The sequence below is a fragment of the Maylandia zebra genome, linkage group LG3 (assembly GCF_041146795.1).
Source record: "Maylandia zebra isolate NMK-2024a linkage group LG3, Mzebra_GT3a, whole genome shotgun sequence".
NCBI classification, from domain to species: domain Eukaryota; kingdom Metazoa; phylum Chordata; class Actinopteri; order Cichliformes; family Cichlidae; genus Maylandia; species Maylandia zebra.
In genome coordinates this window covers 26,408,334-26,434,302 of record NC_135169.1, presented here as the reverse complement: position 1 = coordinate 26,434,302, position 25,969 = coordinate 26,408,334, and the positions used below count along the sequence as shown (strand labels likewise).

Below are 25,969 nucleotides of genomic sequence, written 5' to 3'. Positions count from 1 at the left end.
TCTTGTAGCTCACACATTAAAATGAGTTAAAATCAGCTTCTAAATCATCAAGATGTCTGACCTTGTCTGCGGGGACGCTGTAGAGCTCCGGCAGCAGTCGTACCCCATCCTTCTGTTTGATCAGGATTCCCTCCAGAGCCTCCTGGTACTCCTGCACCTGGATCACATCAAAACACTTCCTTTGTTAATAAAGGAGGTAAATACCGTCAAACACTGATGCACACACACAGGCAGAGTCTCTGAGATTTAAATTACCTGTTCAGGGCTGTTGATAAAGATGCCATCCAGTATGAGGTAGGTCCAGAACAGAGGCCACTCGCACTCGATGTTCTCAAACAGCTTCAGCTCTGCGGACTCGTAATACAGTCTGTTTGGATCCTTTATGGAGACAGTACAAACCTTCAGCTGCAGTACTTGCAAAATCAGATCCAGATCTGACTTCTTTCCTCTGTGAGAGTCAAACTGTCTCAAAAATCTGAGTTTCTCAACATGAACCCGATACTTAAACAGAGATCCTAAATATGTCCACTTCTCTCAGGAACTGTTTGCAGGCTGTAACCATGTGAGTGAACTTTTATGATCATGCACAACAAACATACCAATAAGTAAGATTAGGGCTGTGCGATATGACCAAAATCTCATATCCCCATACAAGACATCTAACGATATAAATCACAAACATTTAACATTTTCTGTAAATTCTGTGAATCTCGGGCAGCTCGCCTCGTGTGACGTGTTTCCAGCTGCGTGTCGCGTACCTGGAGTCGAGTGTTTTAACCGATGCATGAAACAATACATTTTTAGTCACAAGTTGTAATGGACGCAGTTTTCTTTGTGAGTATTTATTACACGGCGTGCTGCGGGGAAAAGCCTGTTCTAACATTTGAGTTTAAGGTTTATTTTTTAGCACCTGACGGCTCTTTTTTGCTTCTCATCCGTAAATACTCTGCATCCTCTTTTACGTGATTCAGTTTATTTTGAAAAGTCTCAACAGGATCTTGAGCTTTATTGTGAAAGGTTTATGTGGAAAATAAACAAGCAGACACGTGATGGTTTTGCTTGATGCTAACAACAACGCATAAAAACAGGCGCTTGTCCGTCCGTAGTGTGGTTATATTAAATATAAGAGAAAGAGAGAACTTTAAGAAATTAATATAGCCACTACAGTGTCCATCAAAACCATGAAAAAAAATGTTGCCGTAAACAGTTTATTTTGCAACACCACAAAACAAACGATAGCGTATAGATGTTTTTATATCGTCATCCGATATATATCGTTATATCGAACAGCCCTAAGTAAGATTAAGAAGATTAATATAGAAAATTGTATAAAGTAAGAGTGTCTTGGGTCTTTTGTACTTTTGTTCCTTTCCTTAAAAAAAATAAATAAATAAATAAATGTATGATGCCAGTGCTTCCCTGTCTCTACTTCCCTGACAAATCCATGTCTGTTCCCCTGTATCCCCCTGAAATCTATACCCATGCAAGGAATTTCACTTTGTCCTGTCACAAATGTTTGAGTTTTCCCATAACTTCATCTTTGGTTTGGATTTTTCTCCTCAGATTCCAAACCAAATCTGAGGAAAAATGACCCCGACAGATATTAAAGAGTAACACTCACAGATGATTCAGTGCTACAAGATAATCTGTAAAGCTGCAGACATTTGACACACTCCTTTAACCAAACATGCTCTTTTCACAATCCCATATGTAACAACAAAGCAGCACAAGCCTGGTGTTCGCCTCAGACGTGCCACCAAGCTTCATAACAGTGAACAGAGTTTAAGCCACAAAGTTTGACCACATTAATAAAGCAACAAACAGATCAGACAGCTGTGCATTTACTGACTGCAGGAGACAAAACAGAAAAAAATGCTACATAGATTCAGTCGAATGTTTTTTCTTCTTCTAATCCAAACAAATAGATATAAATAGATTATCCGACAGGACGAATTAGAGGGAGCATTGACCTTTACAGGTTGTTTACCTCTTTGGGGGTTCTGTGTCCATCTCTGAGAAACCTGCAGCAACCGTATCGACCCTGAACAGAGACAGAGGAAATCAGCACCTCAAACATGCCGCAGCATAAATACACGAGGCATATTCTTATAAAACAAGCTCAATTTTAGCTACAAGTTGTTTCTTTTAAGCTGGTTGGATTTGAAAACTACTTTTTGCCCAGTCTAACCTTCCTCTGTGTCCTGGCTTATGACCCAAACTTTCATTTACTGCTAAAACAACCAGCTGATTCAGAAATCACACATAATCAAAAAAAGTCCAGTACATTTTTTTTAAAGTGTCTTCTTTAAATGTGACAGACTGTTTGAATGAAGTCCACAGAAAATCAAACAACACATCCAGCCATATGAACGTTTTCCTGCTTTCTTGTTGCCGTTTTCTTCTTTTGGGAAACTTACATTAAATCAATGTTCTGCACAAATCAGCCAAAGTTTAGAAAATAAATTGTCCTTGATATACCGAAAATTATAACTTGAGCCCTAAACTTCTGCCACGTTGACCCTGCCTCTGTGAACTTGTCTGCACCTGCAGTTTGGAGATGATCTCCTCCTTGGTCGCGTTGACTATACTTATGTCCTCAACTGCAAAAGCGGGGTACGAGATGATGGCCAGCACTCCGGCATCCACTTCTTTAGAGATGGACGCTCTGGGTAACATGGACGTCAGGATGGACTGATGGGAATACAGACATATATTAAAATCAAAGGAAGCCGATGAGCTTCCTATCCTGATATTTAACTGTGTGCACGTACCTGGCACTGCTGTATGTCATCAGCCAGAGCGTGGACCAAAGAGCCCGGTCCTCCCTTTGCTCCAAACAGGTTGAGTTCATCCAGCGCCTCCAGAGCTGCCTGAAGGACACAAAGCAAACACACTCATTAATAACAGTCAATGAAAAGAGGGCAACTGTCCACTACTCAAGTCTGACTACATTCAAACACTCTTTTACTTCCCAAAAACAAACAACAAGGCACCGCTGACAGTTTAGAGGCTTACAGTTATTTCTGCTGTTTATCAGGCGCTACAATAAAGCTTTAAAACCAAATCTGGAGTTTGGTTATCAATCCAGATAACATGTAAATAGGTTATACCGTGATATGACTGAAGTATTTCTAAAAAAATCTAAAACTCTGGTTGTAAATAAAGACTAAATGCTAAATACCAGCAAAGTCTGGAGGCTCAGTGAAGTCGGGCTCCATCTGCTACCAGGTGACTGTAGCTGCACAGCTATTGTTAGGGTAATACAAACTAATTAGCACAGAGATGATGGAGGATAAGGGTTAAATTGCAAAAACATCAGACAAAAGAGCATTTGGGACCCACAACACGAGGTTAGTCTGATGTGCGGCTGTGTGAAGCCATCAAATATTACGTTTTAGCTCAAAGAAATGAGAACAGTGCAAATAAAGCGCTGCAGAGGCTTTGCTACTGCAGATTCACTAGGAAAAATAGAGGATTAAAACACAGTTTGTGGATAAATACACTCTGGTTTGGTAAACAGCAGCTTATTTGCACTGGAAATGTGAGGCACTTATTTACATTTTTAAAATTATGGGTCAATTTAAACTGGAGATGGACCGATCCGATATTACGTATCGGACCTAAATTGCTGGATCAGATATTGGAGAGAAATAAAAAATGTAATCCGATCCGGAGTATCACAAAATCACCTCACAAAACGCGTTACTTGGCATAACCCAGCTGAGCGCATCGGAGCGGTATGTGTCACGTGATAGAGCAGCTGTTGTCTGCGAGACCTGTCGGCGGTCTGGTAGAGCTAAACTTCCAAACCACGGAATTTAATCTCGGAGAAAACTATCCCAGAGAAGTAAAGCAAGTGTGTAAGTTCATCGCTAAATGTTTCCATAGTATTTCCACGTTAAGCTTAACAACTGATATATGGAGCCACAGCTGGACTGGCCATCGGAGTTCCATATTGCAGTGAAAAGGAAGCGATTTGTCCCGTAATTCAGCTAGAATGAAAAAACAAACAAAAAAACCCCAAAGCTGGACTTCTTCTGTCTTTGCTGCACAGCTGCCTCCTCTTCTCTCATTCTCTCCCCCTCCCTCTCCTGTTGCTACTTCAATCATGAAACTGATCAATGATCAGCTGATCGGCTTTTCTGACGCAAGTCCCATCTCTCTTGTTTATCGCCCACTTTGAGCCAGAAAGAGGAAACCAGCACGTTTAAGCTTGATCAGCTGTTGTTAGAATTTATTTAATATTAATTTCTAGTATCAGCTGATGTTTGCTGGAGCCACAGCTGTAAAAGCTGCTGGTCATGATATCGGTTTGGTTATCTGGTGAGAGGGAAACATGAAGATGAAACCAGGAGATGTCCTTACTGAATCATCAGAGCTGAACAGGTGATGGAGAAACAGGTTTACCTTTTAGGTGACATGAATGAGTTGAAGGGAAGTTATGAACTGTTTCTGAGAGACAAATAACACCAGGATCCTTTTTTATGTAGCTGACAGCTGGTAACTGTGCAGGGGTGGATCTAGGAAAGTTTTGCCAGGGGGGCCGATAGGGCATTAACAGGGAAAAGGGGGCACAAAGAAATACTTTATTTTGTTTATTCATATCGGTAACGGCAGATATCCAAATTTATGATATCGGTATCGGACATAAAAAAGTGGTATCATGCCATCTCTAATTTTAAACCTTGTGGTTCAATGCATTAAGGAGCAAATCATGTTAAAGCTGCTCAGCTCAGGTCTGCTGTTATAAATAAGATTAACTTTACATAATTAACAGAGCAGAGAAGGTCCTGTAGTGGTGCTTGTTTTCAAAGTCTTAAATTAAACGTGTGTGTGTGTGTGTGTGCTGAGTATTATGTTATTTCTGAGTGAGAAGCCATTCTTGGAAGACCACAGAGAACATGATAGCCCTCTTTTAATGCCAACTGAGGACAGAGCCGGACGCACAGAGAACATGCCCGGCTGCTGCTGCGTGAAAAAACTCACAGTAATGTTTACCAGTAACCTGAAAGTTTCACTCTCACTGCAGATTTTTACCGACTGAGGTCAAATGTGCTGCAGAGAATTCAATAAAATTAAAACATGTTGGAATTAAAAAAAAAAAAAAAAGCAAGACTGTCACCCTTGTTCTGGAACAGATTTGACTTCACAGTTTATCTGAACATTTACTGACATGCTGCGGCTGAGAAGATACTTTCAGTACAGAATGTGATCCAGACTTAGCTCTGTGGAGTCAGGGTCTTCTAAAGGTCAGCGTAAAGGCCGCTGTGCACCTTTGACAGTGCCAGACATTTTTACTGGAGCACCTGTTCCCCCTGTGCGTTGGAAGCTCTGCTCTCACTTATTTTGTCCCCCCGAGCTTGTTAAAGTGTCGTAGATGTCTGCGTTTATTGCATGTTTGTGTGTCTGTGCCAACCTTGGCCATGCCGATAGAGCTGGCGTTCAGCTCAGTGATGCCCTGGTTGGTTTTGTCTCCTCTTTCCCACATCCCATAATCCTGAGGGGAAATAGAAACAAGACAGAATGAATAAAACAAGAAGCAGTCATTTTCTGTGGAGCTGGAGAAGAATAAAGTTGACTTACAGCCACTTTGTAAGCCGCCTCAATGTAGAACATGAGATTCTGAACTACGTCCACTTCGTCCTGGGTGTAGATGATATGAAGACCTGGGACACAGACGTAAACAATGAAGACAGGAACCTTCATTTAAAAATGTATCACAATCATTTTGTTTGGATGCAAATCACACACATACAAATTATTTTTCTAGATTCTGGAAGACAAAATGATACCACACACAGAAAATAACACTGACAGCATATATGTTGAAATTTTGGATTGATTTTGTTCTAGTTTTGGCTTTCCCTTGTGAAAAGGGGAGCATGAAAAAGGTGTTTTTCCCTTTAAATTGTATAGTGTTTATATTTTCACTGAGTTTAGTTACTTGTTACCTGTTGTGCTTCCCTTCCTTGCCCCATTTTGATCTTTTCAAAGAAATACAACCCAAAAAGAAAGGAAACAAATACACTGATTGATGTAAGACGTTTTAAATTTAACTCCCCACCCAAAAGAAAGAACGCATCTCAAAACCTTACATCTGCCCAAGTTCACATCTAGATGTGATAAGACTTACTCCAGGTCTGATGTTCGGCCACGTTCTGAAGGTCTCAGGCTACGTACACACTAATGCGTTTCCTTTTGAAAACACATCGTTTTCTCTCCATTTTAGCCTCCCATCCACACTGAGACAGCATTTTGGCTCAAGGAAAACGCGGCGTTTTGAAAACACTCTCAAAAACGCACACATTTGAAAACGGTGCTTTCGTGTCGCAGTGTGGACAGCGAAAACTGAGACTTTTTGAAAGCAATGACAGTCATGTGATCCAGTCATGTGACCAATTAAACTAAGATAGCGGAGCAGTTGTTTTGTTTGCTCTCAATTTTGACAGCCCTATTAAAGATTAATCTCAGTCTGTACATGCTCCAGATAGCTTTTCTTCAAATTCTTTAACTCTCACTCGCTTTTGCAACTTTGTACTTTTGTGTTACTCGCAGCAGCAACTCCACCTCACTGTTAGTCCATTTAAAAACTCGCCGCAACGTTTCAAACAGCTGGAAAGTAAATAAAGGGCAGACAGAAATGAGGCAGGTTGAATCGTCTTGCGTTTCACGCATGCGCAGTACTGGAACATAAGCGTTTTCGTCTGTTTCAATGTGGATGCACAACTCTGTGAAAACGACTGAAAACATTAGTGAGGACGCGGAGCGTTTTCAGACGAAAACGCCATTTTCAGATCTATCCGGGCGAGTGTGGACGTAGCCTCAGTCAGCCCCAGCAACCACTGGTTGCTAAGAAAATGTGTACAATTTGCGACAGGCTGGCAAGAGTCCTTTCCATGCAAACTGCTGGCAATCAGGACAATCTGCTACTTTATCTCATTTCTGTATAGTTGTATATTTGAATTTTTTCGTCTTTATTTTTACAGTTTGCACCTTTGATCAGATATCTCGTCCCACTGTATACTTGAGTGCATATTGTTGGGGTGACAATAAAACGCTACTCGACTTGATCAAAGCAATTATGACAAAGTTTTTGGTGCAGGGCTCTCTCTATGACCAATTTCACCTAGTGACCGGCAGAAACCTACAGCCAGTCAGGGATTTTTCCCTGTACGGCACTAACGGCTATCTAGACCTGTGCAACTGAGGCCTAAGTCTGACCAACATGGTTTAAAATTCACTTAACAACTCCTTCAGCTAAATCAACACAAAATGGGAAAAAAAATATTAATGATTCTTCAGCAACAAAGTCTGATGTAGACAGACTCAAGGTAACGACAACATCTATTAACACTGGTTCTGGTTTTCCTATAATGCTTTTTAGTTTAGTTTCATCTGTTTTACAGGGGATGTTATAGGTTCCCTCCTACCAGACGCAGTCATCTGAGCGAGGAACAGCAGGAAAAGCGAGGTGGCGTCGACCTGCAGGTGACCCCACTGATCGTCCCCGACCACTGTCGCGCAGGTCTTGGTGTTGTACTTGGCGTGGAGCGAGTCTGAGGTACTACGGCTGTATTTAAACTTCTCCACCTTATCCAGCTGAGAACAAGAAGGGTGGAGAGATTTTTCTTTTAAAGCGTGTGAAAAGAGCAGGTCCAAAGAATGTGCAATGATTCCTAAACGTTAATAATGATTAAAATATCCAACAAATGTAATCACAGAACTGCACAAATGAATGCAGAGGTTATAAATATGGAATCAATGTTATTTAAAATGGCAACAATAATGTTCACATTTATATATAAACTGTGGAAATTCACAGTCACACTTAGAGTCAGCCGCCCCCGCTCTCAGACTCACAGCGAGCGCAGTTAAAGTAAAATCATAATAATAATAATCCAATCTGACGACGGCACGTTCAAGTTTAATAAAAGTAATAAACATCACAATGTGAGCAACGAGAAGCTGGTAGGGAAACAGCTGACAGGGTTAGAGAATTTTTTTTTTTTAAAGAGAGAGAGAGGGGAAGTGACGTGTATCTAACAGAGAAGTTAAAAGACAAACAGAATGGAGATATCCTACCTGCCTCATTATGCACTGCAGGACGCCTCTCATTAGCTTCACCACACTCTAGAAACACAGAGACACGCTTAAATGTCAACATTTACACCTCAGCCTGCACATCTTTAAATAAACAACCCAACCAGCCAAGTCAGAGAATAAAAACACAACCTCTTGACCTCAACGCTCTCCACCCACAGGCGCACACCTACCTGCTCCAGCTCGTAGGCCTTCGCTTTGTCTTCGTCCCGGTCGGCGTTCTTCCTGTAGGCCAGACTGAGCGCCCACACGGACACGATGCTGTAAACATTGTCACGGACCCAGGCGTCAGGCTGATCTGGGCTTGCTGGGAGAAGGCCTGTGACCGGATCCTATGGGACACAGGCAGAAGTCAAAGGTCACAGGCACTGTAACCTTTGATAGGCACTGTAGGCAATGTAGAGGTAAACTTTGCGAGAGAAGTCAAGATTATTGGACATGCAGAGGATAAAACGTGTTTTCTGTGCAGCCCTTTGTAACCTGCAAAGGGCTGCCAACACAATCGGACAGATTCGGAGCGAGAAAGGCAAGAAAGACGGGGCAAATATTGCAAAGTCAAGATAGCTATGCTGATAAACTCTTACCCGAGTGCGTACACTTGTGCAACCAATTTATTGTACTTCTTTTTTTTTTTTTTAAATCTTTCTCCCCCCACCTGTTTCATTGGGAATGACTAAAATCAGAGGGACAGCTCAGGCTGAGCAGTCTGGAGACAAGGTTGGAGAGGTGGGGCTGAGATGGTTTGGACATGATGAGAGATGGAGGATATATTGGACAAAGGATGTTGACGATGGAGCTTGTTGAGGAATAGAAGAAGAACTCATAGGAGGTTAATGGTTGCAATGGAGGAGGACATGCAGAGTGTTGGTGTGACAGAACAGGATGGCTGGAGTTGCAAGACGGAGGCAGATGATCCACAGCTGAAACAAGTTCAGTGGTAAAAGCAGAAGTTGTTGGTTTTAAATATTGCATCCAATGAGAAAATGCACAGAAATACAGACACAACAACAGCAGACAGCACAGCTTATACTACAACTTTGATGTTTTATAATGCTTTTATGACAACATGCTGACGTCAGCCCATTACAGCGTCATTGTGATGTTGTAGGGCAGGGGTCTCCAACTCCAGGCCTCGAGGGCCGGTGTCCTGCAGGTTTCAGATGTGTCCTTGGTCCAACACAGCTGATTTAAATGGCTAAATAACCTCCTCAACATGTCCTGAAGTTCTCCAGAGGTCTGGTAATGAACTAATCATGTGACTCAGGTGTGTTGACCCACGGTTATATCTAATACCTGCAGGACAGCGGCCCTCAAGGCCTGGAGTTGGAGACCTCTGTCATAGTGTAACATACTGAAAAAATAAAAAGTGTGTGCTACAGCTCTCACGATGCACTTTCATATGACATATTACTGGATATGGTTTCTTCACATTTCTTTCTCATGGTCAACTTTGACCTTGAGTACTAACAGTGAAGGTCAAGTCCAAATGCTTAGCCAACCTTGGTACTCATGTCCCCCGGAGCCTAGTTTATTGTTGTGAAGTCTGAAGACAATCTATAAAAACTTGTGGGTAACAAAGTTTTTGGTTTGTTTTTGATCAAGGCCATTTGGTGTGGCCTTGATCTGATTTTGAATAAAATTAAAGCAGCTCGAGTTGTTATCGACATCTGCCGTCACACAAAATTGAAAAAAAGATGGACTGAAAACTGTGGATGCTAAACTGATAACAAACAGACTGACAGACAAACTGAACCAATTACACACTCCCTCCATTCTGAAAAAAAAGACCATTATAGAAAATGTTGAGTCATTTTTGTCAATGTAATCGACGAGGGGAATTTGAAGACTAAGCATGCATTTCCCCTTACTGCACGAGCAGCATAGCTGTAACTGTGCATGCTTCTCTTCATTTCCCCTAAGGTCGGTGTTTGCTAATAAAACCGGATAATTGCAAAGTCCCTTTCTACGAGTAGAGAACTCTTTCTTCCTGTTATAGCGAGGTTGTTTGACAGCAAAATGCACTTTTCAGATCAGCAAATGTGAATCGCTGCTGTCTGTCTTGCTACCTGCTGCCTAAAGAATGTCCAAATGTCATTTTATCACATGCACAAGACATAGTACGGCTGTCAGAGCTTTCAGCATCAACACAGGTTTCATCACCAACAGAAATGACACTCAAAGTGTTTTGTGAATATGTTGCAGAAACACAGCGAGGTGTTGTCAAGCTCTAAAAGTGAGAATGGTTCGAGTGATTCGTGTGTGGAACAGCTTGTGTTTAGTTGCTTTTATAACAGGACAAACTGCTGCAGATCTTTTTCACTCACATATATCAGAGTCTCTGAGCTTGCAGCTGCAGCAAGGGCCTCAGCTCTCACTGAGTAACTGCGGTCCTTAGTGCACTGATCCATCTAAGCAGTGAACTGTATACAACTGCGGGCTGGCTAAGCAGCCACTTGGGACTTGTTCAAAAAGTGACCTCACACTGAATTTGTCTACTGGACTACAAACTCGGCAGTGAGACAGTCCAGGATCACCCCTCCCCAGGCTTCTTACGCTCTTCCTCCAACTTATAAACTCTATAAACTCCAAAACAGTGCTATTACCAGAAGCTTTTCCAGGTGTTTTCCTCTCTTTAAGAGGGTGAACTGTCCTCTGTCCTTTCTGGGTGGAGTTGTTGTGTTTGCTTTACTATAACCTCAGCCTCTCTTTTACCATTTTTAACTCCTTTGCTCTGTTTTTGTCTCCAAAGCGTCACCGATCTTATCAACGTGCTCTTCTGTAAACAGGACTCGCTAATCTCTGTAGCTTCTATGTAAACTGTGACAGGACGAAGACACACCAGCCGATACAAGGGTAGATGTGTGGGGTTATCTGCTGTTATTCTCCCTGCTCTTTGCTTTACTCTTTACCCAGATGAAGGAAAATGTTAATCCTGAAGCACGCTGGGATATTTTAAGCAATAATATGATTTGAGCGTTGTTGCTGCAGCTCATGTTCCCTGTACTGACGTAGCAACACTGCAGTGCACAAAGTCAAGGGTATCGAGATTATTTGTGCTGTTTTTGGCTGTGCAAAGAACTAAATTCAACACTTTCTGTGAGCCGGAGGTATCGTACAACATCAGAGGTGTCCAGGCCATAGATTTGAAGTTATCATTGTAGTGGAGGGATGGCATACACAAATCTGAGCACATAGCACAAAGCACATAGACAGGTACACTAGCACTGTAGTTGCAAATTAATAAGCTGGATAACTCAAAGAAACAAAGTGTGGGAGCTGTCTGATCACCTCAGAGTCTAATATTTTACAGAGTCTAAAATGAGGCCCACAAATTTCTGTTTTAGAGGAACGCTGATGTTTTCATGCTCACACCAGCAGAGATATTTGGGCTTCAGAGCATCTCTGAACTGAATGCAGGCTGCAGCCACAGGAAAATGTCTCTCTGAGCCAAAAGTCAAAGGCACATTTCATGTTTATGTGCAGCCAGATTCATGGAAGCAGATCGGGCTGTATGACTCCTGTGCACGGCGACAAAGGCTTGTTACTTTCCGTTAACATCAGGATTAATTTGGTTGCCTTAAATGGCCCAAACTACCAGCGGCTCTCACATTCAGGTTTGTGAAACAGGCTAATTTGAGGTGGCTGTTTGTTTTAAAGCCCCTGAATAGAAATATGATGAGAACATCGTTTTGCTTGAATGAGTGAAGGAAACTAATAAACTGACCAAACTGAACATGAAACAGCTTAATGAGACATGCTTCATTCATTAAATTAAAAGCATGTTAATAAACAACAAGTCTGAACTTGACCGGGGTGACCTTTAGTGAAAGTGAATATGACACCGCTGCTGAAGGTCGACTCTCTCCCAGTGTATGCGACACAGGGAAAACACACTGCCCCCCCCATTTTTAATGTACTGCTTGTAAGTTGATCAAATTAAGTAAAGTAAATAAAAATTGAATGACTGAAGAGAGGGGAAAAGACAATAAACTCAAGCAGTTATGACTACAAAAACCTTAAAAAAAAAATAAAACAAAATAATACCAACAATACTAGTTTCCTCGATGCAGGATGATAGAGGGGTCTCTTAATGTCAGTAATCAGGACTCGTTCTAATTATGGTAAATGGCCTGCATTTGTATAGCGCTTTACTTAGTCCCTAAGGACCCCAAAGCGCTTTACACTACATTCAGTCATTCACACACTGGTGATGGCAAGCCACACTGTAGCCACAGCCACCCTGGGGCGCACTGACAGAGGCGAGGCTGACGGACACTGGCGCCACCGGGCCCTCTGACCACCACCAGTAGGCAAACATGGGGTTAGTATCTTGCCCAAGGATATTTGGCATGCAGCCAGGAGGCAACCAGGGATCAAACCACCGACCTTCTGATTAATTATGGGCAACACCTGCAGCCCAGTTATAAAATATTACATCAGAGACTGCAGCAGCAGTTATTCAAACAGCCATATTACAGGGGTGTTCATTGTTGAATGTCTGGGGTGCCACTACCCCCTGTAAAATATGGCTGGCCACCAACCATATGAGAAATATTACTCTAACAACCCCCATTGAATGGAAAGCATGGCTAGGACCACTCAAGTACTGTACTTTAAGTATTTGTTGCACCACAACACTTGTTGGTAAGCTTTTGATGAATAAAATGGTACTTGTGTAGCACTACTTTACTGTAACTGAGCAATCTGAACACTTTTGACTCAATCACACACACATTCATACAAGTGAGCGTATGAAGCGCCTTGAGGCGACTTTTGTTGTGATTTGGCGCTATATAAATAAAATTGAATAAATTGAATTGAAAGTGCTTTTCTCTGTATCTAAGGGCCTTGTCTAACATTCATGCTCACTCTGATTAGGGGTTCGGCACCTTGCAGGAGGATACTTGGACATGCATACTGGAGGAGTTATGAAATCGACCCCCTCTACCCCCATTTGCCTTAATGAAGCACTTACATGGGTACTTTTACATTAAATACTTAAAGTTTCTTTTGCATTTAAGACTGGACTATCACGCCCAGAGTTTTTATATAATATTGATACAAATGTAAACATTTGTCTTTATTTCTAATCAAACACTGTAATGTCCCGTGGGCCACCCCATTTAAAACACTCTGAAACCGCCCCTGCAAGAGGATGTAAAACTTAACATGTCCGCATAGTTTTGGCCTCTTCAGAACAAGTTGACATAAAATGGCAAAAACTTCCCCAGTGCATCAAAGACCTCCATTACACTCACAGCTACACACACACACACTTCAGGGAAAGTGTGTGTGATTCAAAGAGCTCTGCAGCCTTGCGAAATATCGCCCTGCCTCACCTCCTGCATGCATGAAAACATCTGAGTTTAACTCGCAGCGGACCAGCTAACACTGCCTGCACACATGACACCGCCTAAGTGTGTATTTTAAAGCTAACGGTCGCTAAACAGCTGTGAAACAACAACGCTTCACACTCACTTGGTGCCGCAGGATAGTCTGCTGCACTATCCGGGCATAGTTGTCCAATTTAACGCCCGAGTTGCTCCGACTTCTCATGGTGACAAGTCAACGGTTCACTTCAGGAGGGCAGAAGGAAAACTCTCTAAAAGCTCCCCAGAAAAGTCATTTCCTCTTCCCCTCTCTGGGGTCCAACAAGCCGGAAGAGGCCCGCTATTACGGTGACCGGAGGAGCTTCTGCCCGGCTGTCATAAAAACAGCTCGGCGGCAGCCTGGAGCTGTAACCTGAACCCAAAGCTGGCTGCGATAAGCTGGTTCCCGGAAGTACCAGTACCAGGAAGACACCGGAATTGTGGAGACTTCAAAATAAAAGCGTAGAAAGGGGGAAAGGGCTCTGCACTGTTATCCTATAGCTCAAAGATGTCCAACAAAAAGTTTAACTACACTTTTAGTCCTGGAGATATCTTAATATTAGAAAAAAAGAAGTGCAATTTCAAAATCAGTCTTTACCTTTACATAATAAATAAATGCTCCTGTAGTAAATTAAAGAAATCTGTCAGCAAGACTCTTTGGGCTTAAAATGCAAGAAATAATTGTGTAAAACTATAGAAAAGAATGTCCTGTAATTATAAAACAGGTTTTTATTTTTTAAAAAAAGTTTTAATTCTGTAGTAGTGAATAAAAAAACAGGTCACTTGTGTCTTCTTCTCTTACTTAATTATTTTTGTTTAGTATGAATGACCTTAGGGCAGGTTTTATTAGTAGGAAAAGCTGTAAAACTAAGACACTCTCCTATCAGCGTCATCAGAGGAATTAGTTGGTGTAATAGTTAGGTGACATCTCTGTTAACTATATGCAGTTTGAATGCTCATAGAAATGTTGTGCAAAGTAGGATTAAAAACTGCGTATTATTTTTGCGAGCTAATGCTACTGATCTGGAATTTGCTATACTTGCCTTAGAGATGCAATGTGTACGGTTCTGCCCTCTGCTGAATGGTCCTGTCCTCCTACCATGAAATTAGCTATTGTTGCTTTAAGAACAACAATTAGGATGTACTGCACTCTTGCTTATGTTACCAATATTATAATTACATTTGCAGATGATACAGATGAAGTAAAAATAAAGTTGTAATACAAATCACTCAATAACTTCTTGATTACCAGAATTTAGTAATAGGTGGACCAATCTAAATATCAGTCATATTGATACCATACTAGTGTGGGTACTGATACTTCAGTTTTAGATTCTCTCTCCTATGCTCTGTACATTCCTCCCATTTCATCAGTAAGCAGACATGTCTTTGCATGTCTCTGCAAACATTACTGTTCTCCCAACTTACATGCACAGCTTGCTCCTCCTGTGCTCTACTGTGTTTTGTTGTTGTCATGTGACTCACTTCTTAAAAGTGTCAGTATCAGTACTTGGTAACGGTGTTACTGGCCCTGTATTTACTTGGTATCAAACAATACCAAAATTAGAAAGTTGGAAAACTGTAAAAAGAAATCACATTACTTCTGAACTTTGAACTTGATTGGCTCTTTGTTGCCCTATCTTGTTTTACCTGCTCTTCTCTCTGTCAACAGACCATCTGTCCCACCCCCACACATGCCATTGGTCCCACCTGAGCAATGCTTAGTCCTAATTGGTTATACATAACACCAGTATAGTGGATTCAACCAGGAGTGGGTAATTGAGAGAAGTAAAGCTTACTGAAAGAAATGCAAAATAAAAGCATGGACAATAAAAAAAAAACACAGAAATACATAATCAAGTAAGGGGGGAAAAGGGAACTGTGAAATAATTCCACTGAATGACATTTGTCTACTGAAACACCCTACTGTCAAGTGTGACTTCCCTCGTGATTTCCTGAAACAGAGTGTAACCCGATACACACCACTTTTCCCTCCACATTAAAACTGGTTGACATTAACCTTCACATACAAAGATTCACACGGGACATTCACACAGGACAGACAATGGATCAGGAAAAACTCTGCTGTTCAGTCTGTCTGGATCTACTGAAGAAGCCGGTGACTATTCCCTGTGGACACAACTACTGTATGAGCTGCATTAAAAGACACTGGGATAAAGAGGAACCAAAAGGAGCCTACAGCTGTCCTCAGTGCAGAAAAGTCTTTGCACCGAGGCCTGAGCTGGTGAAAAACACTATGTTAGCAGAGTTAGTAGAGGACTTGAAGACACCTGCAATCCGACCTGCTTCAGCTGATCTCTGCTATGCTGGACCTGAAGATGTTTCCTGTGATGTCTGCACTGAAGAGAAGCTGAAAGCAGTGAAGTCCTGTCTGGTATGTTTGGTTTCTTACTGTGAGCAACACCTCCAGCCTCACTATGACTCCTCTGCCTTTGACAAACACAAGCTGGTCAAACCATCCAACTGGCTGAAAGGGAACATCTGTTCAACTCATAATGAGGTGATGAAGATTTTCTGCCGTACTGATCAAAAGTGTATCTGTTATGTCTGCTGTGTGAATGAACATAATCACCATAACACGGTTCAAGTTGAAGAAGAAAGGAAACACAGGCAGAAAGATCTCAAGCTGATTCTGCAAAAAATCCAGCAGAGGATTCAGAGAAGACAGGAGGAAGTGAAAGTGCTTGATAAAGAGGTAGAGGGGATTAAAGTGTCGTCTGATGAAGCAATGAAGGACAGTGAGACCATCATCAATGAGCTGGTGAGTTACATTAAAGACAAGGGAAAAAGTCTAAAGCAGCAGATACAACTCCAGCAGAAAGAGGAAGAGAGTCGAGTTGTAATGCTTCAGAAGAAGCTGGGGCAGGAGATCACTGAGCTGAAGAAGATGGACGAGGAGCTGAAGCAGCTTTTACACACAGAGGACAACACAGAGTTTCTACTCAGCTACTCCCTGCCTTTCAAACTCAACGATTATACAGACTCACCAAGCTTCAAAATGTGTCCAGTTAAGTACTTTGAGGATCTGCAAACAGCAGTGTTAGAAGTCAGAGATAAAATCAAAGCTTTTCTCGCTGAAGAATGGAGGAAGATCACTCTGACAGTGAGATCAGTGGATGTTTTATTGCCACAAAGCAAGCCTAAGACCAGAGATGAGTTTTTAAAACTTTCGTACCAACTGACAATGGATTCAGATACAGTGCACCCTAAAATATTTCTGTCTAATCAGAATAGATCTGTGTCAAACACTGTTCAACATCCAACTAATGACTTTTCTTTTCAAAGAAAGGACAGGTTTTCCAACCAGCAGCAGGTCCTGAGTAAGGAGAGTCTGATTGGACCTTGTTACTGGGAGGTGGAGATGAAAGGGAAAGGCCTTTCAGTAGCCGTGACGTACAAGAATAAAAATAACCTGGATCAAAGTGAATTTGGAAGCAATAATAATTCCTGGGCATTAGAGTGTTACGGTGACTGCTACAAATTCAGACACAATAAAATCACAACTTCCATCTCAGGCCCTCTGTCCTCCAAAGTAGGAGTGTACGTGGATCCCAGAGCAGGTGTTCTTTCTTTCTACAGCGTCTCTGACACCATGGCCCTCCTCCACAGAGTCCAGACCACATTCACTAAGCCGCTCTATGCTGGACTGTGGATTTGGAAGAGTTATTGGGCTGACAACACTGCTACATTTAATGAGATAAAGTAGACCGTCTTCATTGGTTTGTGAACCCATCTTGTTCTTTCCTTTACTCACTGATCAAATGCCATCATCTTAAGCCAAGTGTCACGGGGAAACATGAAATATTGATTAAAATCTGATAGATTTCTTTGTGCAGGAACATGAACTCAGTAGCATCAGTCATAATGAATGCCAGTGTTTGCACATGTATTATTAATCAAAATGTGAGAATTATTTTGTACGGTTTATACTGTTGCTGTGAGGTTTTCTGTCTCACTGTATGAATCATTCATGAACTTTCTCAATCATTTTTCTTCCTTTTACATCTTTTGCATTTTAAGAAAATAACTGTAATGATGTGTTCAGTACACCCATAATAATATAAAATCAGTTGTACATTCTTAAAAAATAATGTTTAACAATAATTATTGATTGTTAAAAATGAACTAGTGAGGGCAGTAGGTTAAACAGGCTGACTATTTTTAATAGTGTCTGCAGTATTTATTGTATCAGTCCAGCTGTTACATGATGTCATTAGTTTTGAATTTGTTCACTGTTATTGACCCGTTATCATGTTTGTAACATTTGTGATGACCTATATGACATAGTTGTCTAATAAAGATGAGTTTAGTTTTATTCCAACAACTTTTCACACCTTGAATATTTATATAATTCAGTAGATTTCGTATAGTGAGCATCTTGGAGTATAATGCAGGATTTTCTCTATCCACACAAAAACTGAATACAAATGTTGAGTTAGTTTTTTTTTTAATGTACTTTTAAAGTATCCTTTTAAACAGCTGATTATATGTCATTTTTTTCATCAAAATACCAGCTTAGGTTTTGAAACTGTTGAAATATATACGACAAGACAGGCTTTATAATTCCCATTAACATTCAGATGATTTGAATTCAAACAGAAGTGTCAAGCAGTACAAAATAATAAAGACAGTTCATCACCCCAATGTGATGCATGTATAGAGTTCTTCCTAGAAAGTATCATGTTTTCCTTTTTTCAGTCTTAAGCAATAGACCCAGGAACTTCTGTGTTCAGCCCCCCCAAAGGAATTAAATTCCCGGACAGCAAGACGGTCTTTGTTTTCTCCATAATCTATCGCTTTGGTTCTCACAGCACTAAACCAAATGGGGTTTCTCAGCAGTTCTCCCCTGAGGATGAACCAAAACCATCTTGCTACACATCTGAACTTTCAGAAGTCTGATGTGGAAAACCAAAGATATAGTCCACTTAGCCTCATAAGATGTTTTGTGTCCTTTATTGTGTGCTTGTGGGTGATCCATTGGGCCCGCGCTGCCACCTCATGGTAAGTCAGAGTATTTGCTTTGTAAACTACATGTCTCGTGTCCTTCCTCAGGTAAAGATGCAAATTAGCATGTTGGAGCTTGTTTAATCTGTTTCAGAAGCAAGAGCAGCTCAAAGCAGACTGTGGGTTTTCTCCAGGCTTTACCACTTCCTAGTAGGTCCTGGTTGCATATGACTGTTCTTACTGGCCTGGCTCACTCCAAAAGCAGTCATTCTGTTAGTCATACCACCTCATTGCCGTAGAAAAGCGTCTCACAGCCTCTGAAGCAGATTTAAGAGTAGAACATACATTCGGTCTCATGGTATTCCCAGTAAAAGAAAGAGAAACTCTCTGACAGAGTGCTCCTGCACACGTCTGTAAAGCCTCCTGCTCAGCTTTAGATTAAAGCAGCCCTGGGAGATGAAGTCGTAGATAACCAGCTAGGTGATATCCTTTGTGGAGGATTTAAGTAAAAGATGGCCATTTAAATGTGAGACAACCAAACTGATTACGTTACTGTTTTGAAAAAGAGGACAGCTGTCATGGGGATGGAGCGGACTGAGGCACAGACTGAGAGATGGGATTTAAACAGTTCTTTATTTATCCACACCGGGTGCACTATATGCACGGGGGGAGGGGGGGGGACACACCAGGGTTTTGAGGGTCCACAGGGTCTGGAAAACACAAAGCCTTCACACTCGCTCCGCTCCTCCTCCACATAATCACACTCAGTAGTCCATGGTCATGGACTACTCACAGAAACGAGGGTTACTCCGAAGCGAGCATGAGAAACGACTGAATTCTGCAGAGTCGGGTATTACTAACTAAAGTTACTCAATATTCCAGCAATGAGTAGCTCAGCCCCCCTGCCTTAAGAAGAGCCAGCAAAGAAATTCAGAATCACAGGTGATCAGCTGCAGGTGCATGGCCCAAGGGCGGGAGCTCAGCTCCACCCAGGCAGAGCGAGAGAGAGAGAGAGAAAGAAAAGACAAAGCAATAACAAAAACATTTGTAGCCACACTGGGCTGGCCGGGCAGGCACAGGTACCATGACAACAGTTGTAAGAATATGATTGATCTCTAAAATGGCACATTAGCAGGTTTCACCATATTTGGCCATTTATTCTGACCCTAAAGTAATAACAACGGAAGACTAATGCTGGTTAATAGTTTAATGTTACAGGTTCTAGACACCTCTGATGGGCTCACCAATAAGACAGTTGCCCGCCCTCTCAGCCTGGCCATACAAAATAAAAATCAACCACTAAGTTTGACAGGTTGCTGAATCAAGACATAAATATCCAACTACTCTGAATATAAGAAACAAAAGAAATCAGTTTAGTGTAAATTCAGGTTTGTAATGTTTATTTGTGTAATTTTGGTATTGAATCTGTTTAAATGCTGCATATGCAGTACCATACTTGTTGCTCATACACAACAGCGTTTAAAGTTCATTTCCTTCACTGGGCCCAATCTGGCAACTCCTGCGTCTCAAAGGAGGAGTCTCGAGGAATGTATTTGTCAGACACAGTCAGTCCCATCTGACCTGTGAAGAAAGCAGGACGCATGATTTCTGGTAAGTAAATACTTCTATGTAGTTGTTTATTTATTTCAAACAAGTTTAATCCACAGGTCCAATGTACAGATCTAACCTTTGTTTCAGAGACAAACAGCCAGCAATACTTGATTAACAGGACTTATTAAGCATATTTTTTGTTTTTCTTTAAATATTTGTAATAATATATGATATTATTACATAATGATAATAATGAAAGTTGTAACCGGTCATAAATAAATCAATGTTTTGGACACTCAATGATTCTTCTGTCAATGCAACAAGTAGATGATCTATGATAGCTTCTTCTGCGTGCTCCCTTTGTCACAGGAGTGGCCACAACAGGTCGGTCCACATTTTTCATTTAACTGATTTTTACACTGGTGTCCTTCCTGACTTCCTGCTTATGTGGCAAATGTGTAAAACACCACTTAGAAGAAACATTAAGGTTGAGACATTTATTTATTATACAAACTGAAAAAAATGGTCTCTTCTTTTTATGTGGACTGAAAATTATTGATTTTATTCCACCACAGGCCATCATGTGACAATGCAAAGCTTTTAATGTTTTAATTATGTTTAACTTGATAAATATTGGCATCAGAGACCCATGAAGAGCTACTACTTTTTTACTTTGAAATGTGTGTTTTGTTTTGTTTTTAATTACAACAAGCAGTCCATCACTCATCTCTTCACTCTGCTTTAATTTCTGCATGAAATCAAATATCTTGATGCATTCTCAATCATCCAGGAAAGTAAACCTCCAAAAGTTGATTCTGTTCATCTGGACGTAGAGTTTTGTGGGAGAAACGTTTCGTCACTCATCCAGGTGACTTCTTCAGTCTCAGCTGACTGCAGGTTTCCCCAAATCTTATAAACAGTACATTTGCATAATGACTGAAACCAGCCCACTATAGGAACAATGGGCTTGGAGGTCAGTTCCTTAATCATAATTATGCAAATTCTCATGACCATTGATCAACAACCACTGATCAATGGCCATGAGTACCATTCACAGAGAGTTGGGGGTCTCACTAGGCGTAGCTCAGGGTGATGTACCAAACCCATAATTTTCTGTTTTTTTAATATTCATGTGACCTCAGCCCCCATAGAGAATGGAGCGGGTAGTATTCACACTAAGGAAAAAAATATAAGAATAATATGAGAATTGTTCATTCTAAAATTGGTGCAGCAGACCTGTGGGAAGGCAGTTTGTTCAAACTTGCAAAGTATGCTGTATGGTTTTGAGGGCTTTCTGGAGTAGAGCCAGAACCTGCTGCAGAGATTATATGTCTTGTGTGGTCTGAGAATACTTTGGGATCCCTCAGTTGGACCCGAAAACCTGGAATAGCCTGATGTCACTGTGGACCAACTTTGAATAACCAGAAGATAGTGGTTGGATAATTAAGAGTGTGACGTATGCCTTTCTGGAATGACCTGATACATCCGTCTTCTTTTCACAGTGAAACTATTTGGCATTCACCTCATCACACAGAATGGCACAACAAGGAAGCAAGTCAGTAAAATTCCACTGTTCAGTCTGTCGGGATCTACTGAAGGAGCCGGTGACTATTCCCTGTGGACACAACTACTGTATGAGCTGCATTAAAGGACAATGGAATAATGAGGATCCAAAAGGAGCCTACAGCTGTCCTCAGTGCACAAAGAGTTTCATATCGAGGCCTGAGCTGGAGAAAAACAGCATGTTAGCAGAGTTAGTAGAGGACTTGAAGATATCTGGACACCAAGCTGCTTCAGCTGATCTCTGCTATGCTGGACCTGAAGATGTTTCCTGTGATGTCTGCACTGAAGAGAAGCTGAAAGCAGTGAAGTCCTGTCTGGTATGTTTGGTTTCTTACTGTGAGCAACACCTCCAGCCTCACTATGACTCCTCTGCCTTTGACAAACACAAGCTGGTCAAACCATCGAACAGGCTGAAAGGGAACATCTGTTCAACTCATAATGAGGTGATGAAGATGTTCTGCATTACTGATCAGCAGTGTATCTGTTATGTCTGCTGCCTGGACAAACATAAACACCATGTAACAGTTCCAGTTGAAGTTGAAAGGGCAGACAAAGAGAAAGACCTTAAGATGAATCTGCAGGAAGTCCAGAAGAAAATTCAGACCAGAATGGAGGAAGGTGAAGTGCTTGAGAAAGAGATGGAGGGGATCAAACTGTCTGCTGATAAAACAATTGAAGACAGTGATGCCATCATCGATGAGCTGTTGAGTTACATTAAAGAAAAAGGCTCAAATCTAAAGCAGCAGATCAAATCCCAGCAGGAAACTGAAGAGAGTCGAGTCATGGAGCTTCAGAAGAAGCTGGAGCAAGAGATCACTGAGCTGAGGAGGAAAGAAGAGGAGCTGAAGCAGCTTTCAGGCACAGAGGACCACACCGAATTTCTACTAAGTTACTCCATGATGTCAAAACTCAGTGAATATACAGATTCACCAAGCTTTAAAATGTGTCAAGTTAAGTACTTTGAGGATCTGCAAACAGCAATGTTAGAAGCCAGAGAAAATCTCAAAGCATTTCTAAGTGAGGAATGGAGGAAGATCACTCTGACAGTGAGATCAGTGGATGTTTTATTGCCACAAATTGAACCTAAGACCAGAGATGACTTTTTAAAACATTCATGTCAACTGACGATCGACCCAGATACAGTCCACAAAAATCTCTTCCTGTCTAATCAGAACAGAACCGTATCAGACAGTGCTCATAATCCAAATATCTATCCTGGATATAAAAAAAGGGACAGGTTTTCCAACTACCAGCAGGTCCTGAGTAAGGAGAGTCTGATTGGACCTTGTTACTGGGAAGTGGAGATGAAAGGGAAAGGCCTTTCAGTAGCCGTGACGTACAAGAATAAAAATAAACTGGATCAAAGTGATTTTGGAAGTAACAATAAATCCTGGGCATTAGAGTGTTACGGTGACTGCTACAAATTCAGATACAATAAAATCACAACTCCCCTCTCAGGCCCTCTGTCCTCCAAAGTAGGAGTGTACGTGGATCCCAGAGCAGGTGTTCTTTCTTTCTACAGCGTCTCTGACACCATGGCCCTCCTCCACAGAGTCCAGACCACATTCACTAAGCCGCTCTATGCTGGACTGTGGATTTGGAAGAGTTTTTGGGCTGACAACACTGCTACATTTAATGAGATAAAGTAGACCGTCTTCATTGGTTTGTGAACCCATCTTGTTCTTTCCTTTACTCACTGATCAAATGCCATCATCTTAAGCCAGGTGTCACGGGGAAACATGAAATATTGATTAAAATCTGATAGATTTCTTTGTGCACAGGAACTAGAAATCAGTAGCATCAGTCATAATGAATGCCAGTGTTTGCACATGTATTATTAATCAAAATGTGAGATTAGTTTTGTACGGTTTATACTGTGAGGTTTTCTGTCGCACTGTATGAATCATTCATGAACTTTCTCAATCATTTCTTTTCTCAATCATTTTTTACTTCTTCCTTTCACTTTTTAAGCATTTTAAGAAAACTGTAATGATGCGTTCAGTACACCCATAATAATATAAAATCAGTTGTACATTCTTAGAAAAAAATCATGTTTAACAATAATTATTGAATGTTAAAAAGGAATTTGTGGCAGTGCTTATACCACCTATGACAACTGAGGAAGTTCAGGGTCTCTCCAGTGATCCTCAGGACTTTCTATACAGGTACTGTAGAGAGCATCCTCACACAGAACGTCGCATCCTGGTTTGGGAACAGCTGTGTCTAGGACAAAAAAGCTCTTCAGAGAGTGATCTGTACAGCAGAACGCTGCTGCAGGGCTGCTCTCCCCTCCCTACCGGACATTTACACCAAAAGATAACCCAGCTCAGATACTAAAGGACCCTTTCCACCCCAGCAATAAACCGGTCCAGTTTCTACACCATCTGCAGAAGGTTCCCCACCATCTGGGCAAGAACAGAGAGGCTGAAGAGGAGCTTCTACCCTCAGTCAGGCCATCCATGTATTAAATCAGGACATGCCACATTTTATTGATTCGTTATTGTGTTTGTAACACTTGTGATGACCACAGATATGACATGTGTCATGATCCTGGGTCTTATGACCCAGCGGTTTCAGTTTCTTGTGTTTTGTCCTTTTGTATTATGGTTTGAGTCCACCTTGTTACTTTAAAGTTTAGTCTGAATCACTAGGTTTTTATGTTTATTTTTTGGTTGTTAGATTTCCTGTGTCTCCCTCTGTGTATCTGTAGTCATATAGATCTGAGTTCCTGTGCCTTGTTTCCCCTCGTGTTTTATTCCACGTTTCCCCAGCCCGTTAATAACGGGCCGTTTTGTCTGCGCTCTGGCGACAAAGAACTGTGCGTGTGTGAAGTGCATTTCACAGTATCAGTCTAATAAACTTAAACCTACACCATCCTCCCTATTCTGGTATTCTAAACAGTACCCGAAAGTAGACTGCTTGGTTGAGTTAACCTCCTGAACCATCTACAACACATGGTGAAAACCTGAAATTAAGACAGAGAAGACTAGAGGTGAGACATGATCATTACTGATTACTGATGACAGATTTAGATATATTTTCATAAACCATTCATTTGCCACATCAATAAACAGCATGGCAGGGCAAGATATTTTTTCTAACATGGCAACCTTTAAAAAGTGAAAGGAGATAGAAAGACAGGTGAGAAAGAATAAAACTTAAATGACTTTTTGATGGCATTTTACACACAGTACTAAATCAAATCAAATCAAATCAAATCACTTTTATTGTCACATCACATGTGCAGGTACATTGGTACAGTACATGTGAGTGAAATTCTTGTGTGCGAGCTTCACAAGCAACAGAGTTGTGCAAAATACAATAATGTAAACAAGCAAAATACAAGAATGGCTAAATTTGAAACTAATAAATATATGTACAATATATATATATGCATACAGTATATGCATTTCTGGATGTGTATACTAAATATGTTTTTCTGCGTGTGTGTGTGTGTGTGTGTGTGTGTGTGTGTGTGTGTGTGTGTGTGTGTGTGTGTGTGTGCGTATACATATTTTACAAATTAAATAGAGTAAACAATAAAAAAAATTATAAAAATATACAGAGTTGAATATGTGCAAAACAGTGGCATTACTGTACAGTATGGAGTGCATAATGTTGAAGTTCCAGTAGTGAAGCTGAGGTGTCTATGACGTGTTCAGCAGTCTGATGGCCTGATGGAAGAAGCTGTCTCTCAGTCTGCTGGTACGGGACCGGATGCTGCAGATCCTCCTTTCTGATGGAAGTAGTCTGAACAGTTTATGGCTGGGGTGACTGGAGTCCTTGATGATCCTCCCCGCTTTCCTCAGGCAGCGCTTCCTGTAGATGTCTTGGAGGGAGGGAAGCTCACCTCCAATTATCCGTTCAGAGCACCGCACTACTCGCTGGAGAGCTTTGCAGTTGTAGGCGGTGCTGTTGCCGTACCAGGTGGTGATGCATCCAGTGAGGATGCTCTCAATGGCACAGTGATAGAAGGTCCTGAGGATGCGGGGGCTCATGCCGAATCTTTTCAATCTCCTGAGAAAGAAGAGGCGCTGCTGCGCCTTCTTCACTGTTTTGTTTGTGTGTACTGACCACGTAAGATCCTCAGCCAGATGTACACCAAGGAACCGGAAGCTGCTCACTCTCTCCACAGCAGCGCCGTTGATGGTGATGGGGGTGTGTACTTCTCTGCACCTCCGGAAGTCCACTATCAACTCCTTTGTCTTTGCGACGTTGAGGGTGAGATGGTTGTCTTGACACCAGTGGGTCAGGGTGCTGACCTCCTCCCTGTAAGCCGTCTCATCACCATTGGTGATAAGACCCACCACTGTAGTGTCGTCCGCAAACTTCACAATGATGTTGGAGCTGTTAGTGGCCGTGCAGTCGTAGGTGTAGAGTGAGTATAGGAGAGGGCTCAGTACACACCCCTGTGGAGCACC

General features: G+C 41.5%; 3 protein-coding genes across 18 annotated transcripts in view; 2 read left to right on the top strand and 1 right to left on the bottom strand.

The window, feature by feature from the left end:
* The window catches only part of phka1a (phosphorylase kinase, alpha 1a (muscle)), a 31,254-nt gene extending 17,362 nt beyond the window's left edge, over positions 1-13,892 (bottom strand). For 14 of the 16 annotated variants that reach the window (XM_023154370.3, XM_004573408.5, XM_004573409.5 and 11 more), the window contains exons 1-11: positions 13,579-13,891; positions 8,274-8,432; positions 8,083-8,130; positions 7,431-7,599; positions 5,584-5,666; positions 5,417-5,497; positions 2,772-2,870; positions 2,545-2,691; positions 1,988-2,041; positions 256-378; positions 62-157 (exon numbers count right to left, since the gene is read on the bottom strand). In XM_023154370.3, the coding sequence (XP_023010138.2) occupies positions 62-157; positions 256-378; positions 1,988-2,041; positions 2,545-2,691; positions 2,772-2,870; positions 5,417-5,497; positions 5,584-5,666; positions 7,431-7,599; positions 8,083-8,130; positions 8,274-8,432; positions 13,579-13,656 (1,137 nt within the window). In that variant the 5' untranslated portion in view covers positions 13,657-13,891. Of the gene's footprint in view, positions 1-61; positions 158-255; positions 379-1,987; positions 2,042-2,544; positions 2,692-2,771; positions 2,871-5,416; positions 5,498-5,583; positions 5,667-7,430; positions 7,600-8,082; positions 8,131-8,273; positions 8,433-13,578 lie in introns of all 16 variants that reach the window. The other 2 variants (XM_076881627.1, XM_004573418.5) reach the window with 2 other exon arrangements.
* A 1,588-nt stretch (positions 13,893-15,480) lies between these two features.
* On the top strand, positions 15,481-17,339 carry LOC143417048 (tripartite motif-containing protein 16-like). The gene has a single exon (XM_076882688.1). The coding sequence runs from the start codon at positions 15,535-15,537 to the stop codon at positions 17,194-17,196; it is 1,662 nt and encodes a 553-aa protein (XP_076738803.1). The 5' UTR covers positions 15,481-15,534; the 3' UTR covers positions 17,197-17,339.
* A 2,659-nt stretch (positions 17,340-19,998) lies between these two features.
* On the top strand, positions 19,999-24,424 carry LOC106676036 (tripartite motif-containing protein 16-like). Its single transcript, XM_014411839.3, has 2 exons — positions 19,999-20,045; positions 21,488-24,424. The coding sequence occupies exon 2, from the start codon at positions 21,521-21,523 to the stop codon at positions 23,195-23,197; it is 1,677 nt and encodes a 558-aa protein (XP_014267325.3). The 5' UTR covers positions 19,999-20,045; positions 21,488-21,520; the 3' UTR covers positions 23,198-24,424.
* Positions 24,425-25,969: the final 1,545 nt, after the last annotated feature.

Excerpts from the sequence above, each read along its gene's own strand:
- LOC143417048 (XM_076882688.1), top strand. The coding sequence starts at position 15,535 with ATGGATCAGGAAAAACTCTGCTGTTCAGTCTGTCTGGATCTACTGAAG.
- LOC106676036 (XM_014411839.3), top strand. The coding sequence starts at position 21,521 with ATGGCACAACAAGGAAGCAAGTCAGTAAAATTCCACTGTTCAGTCTGT.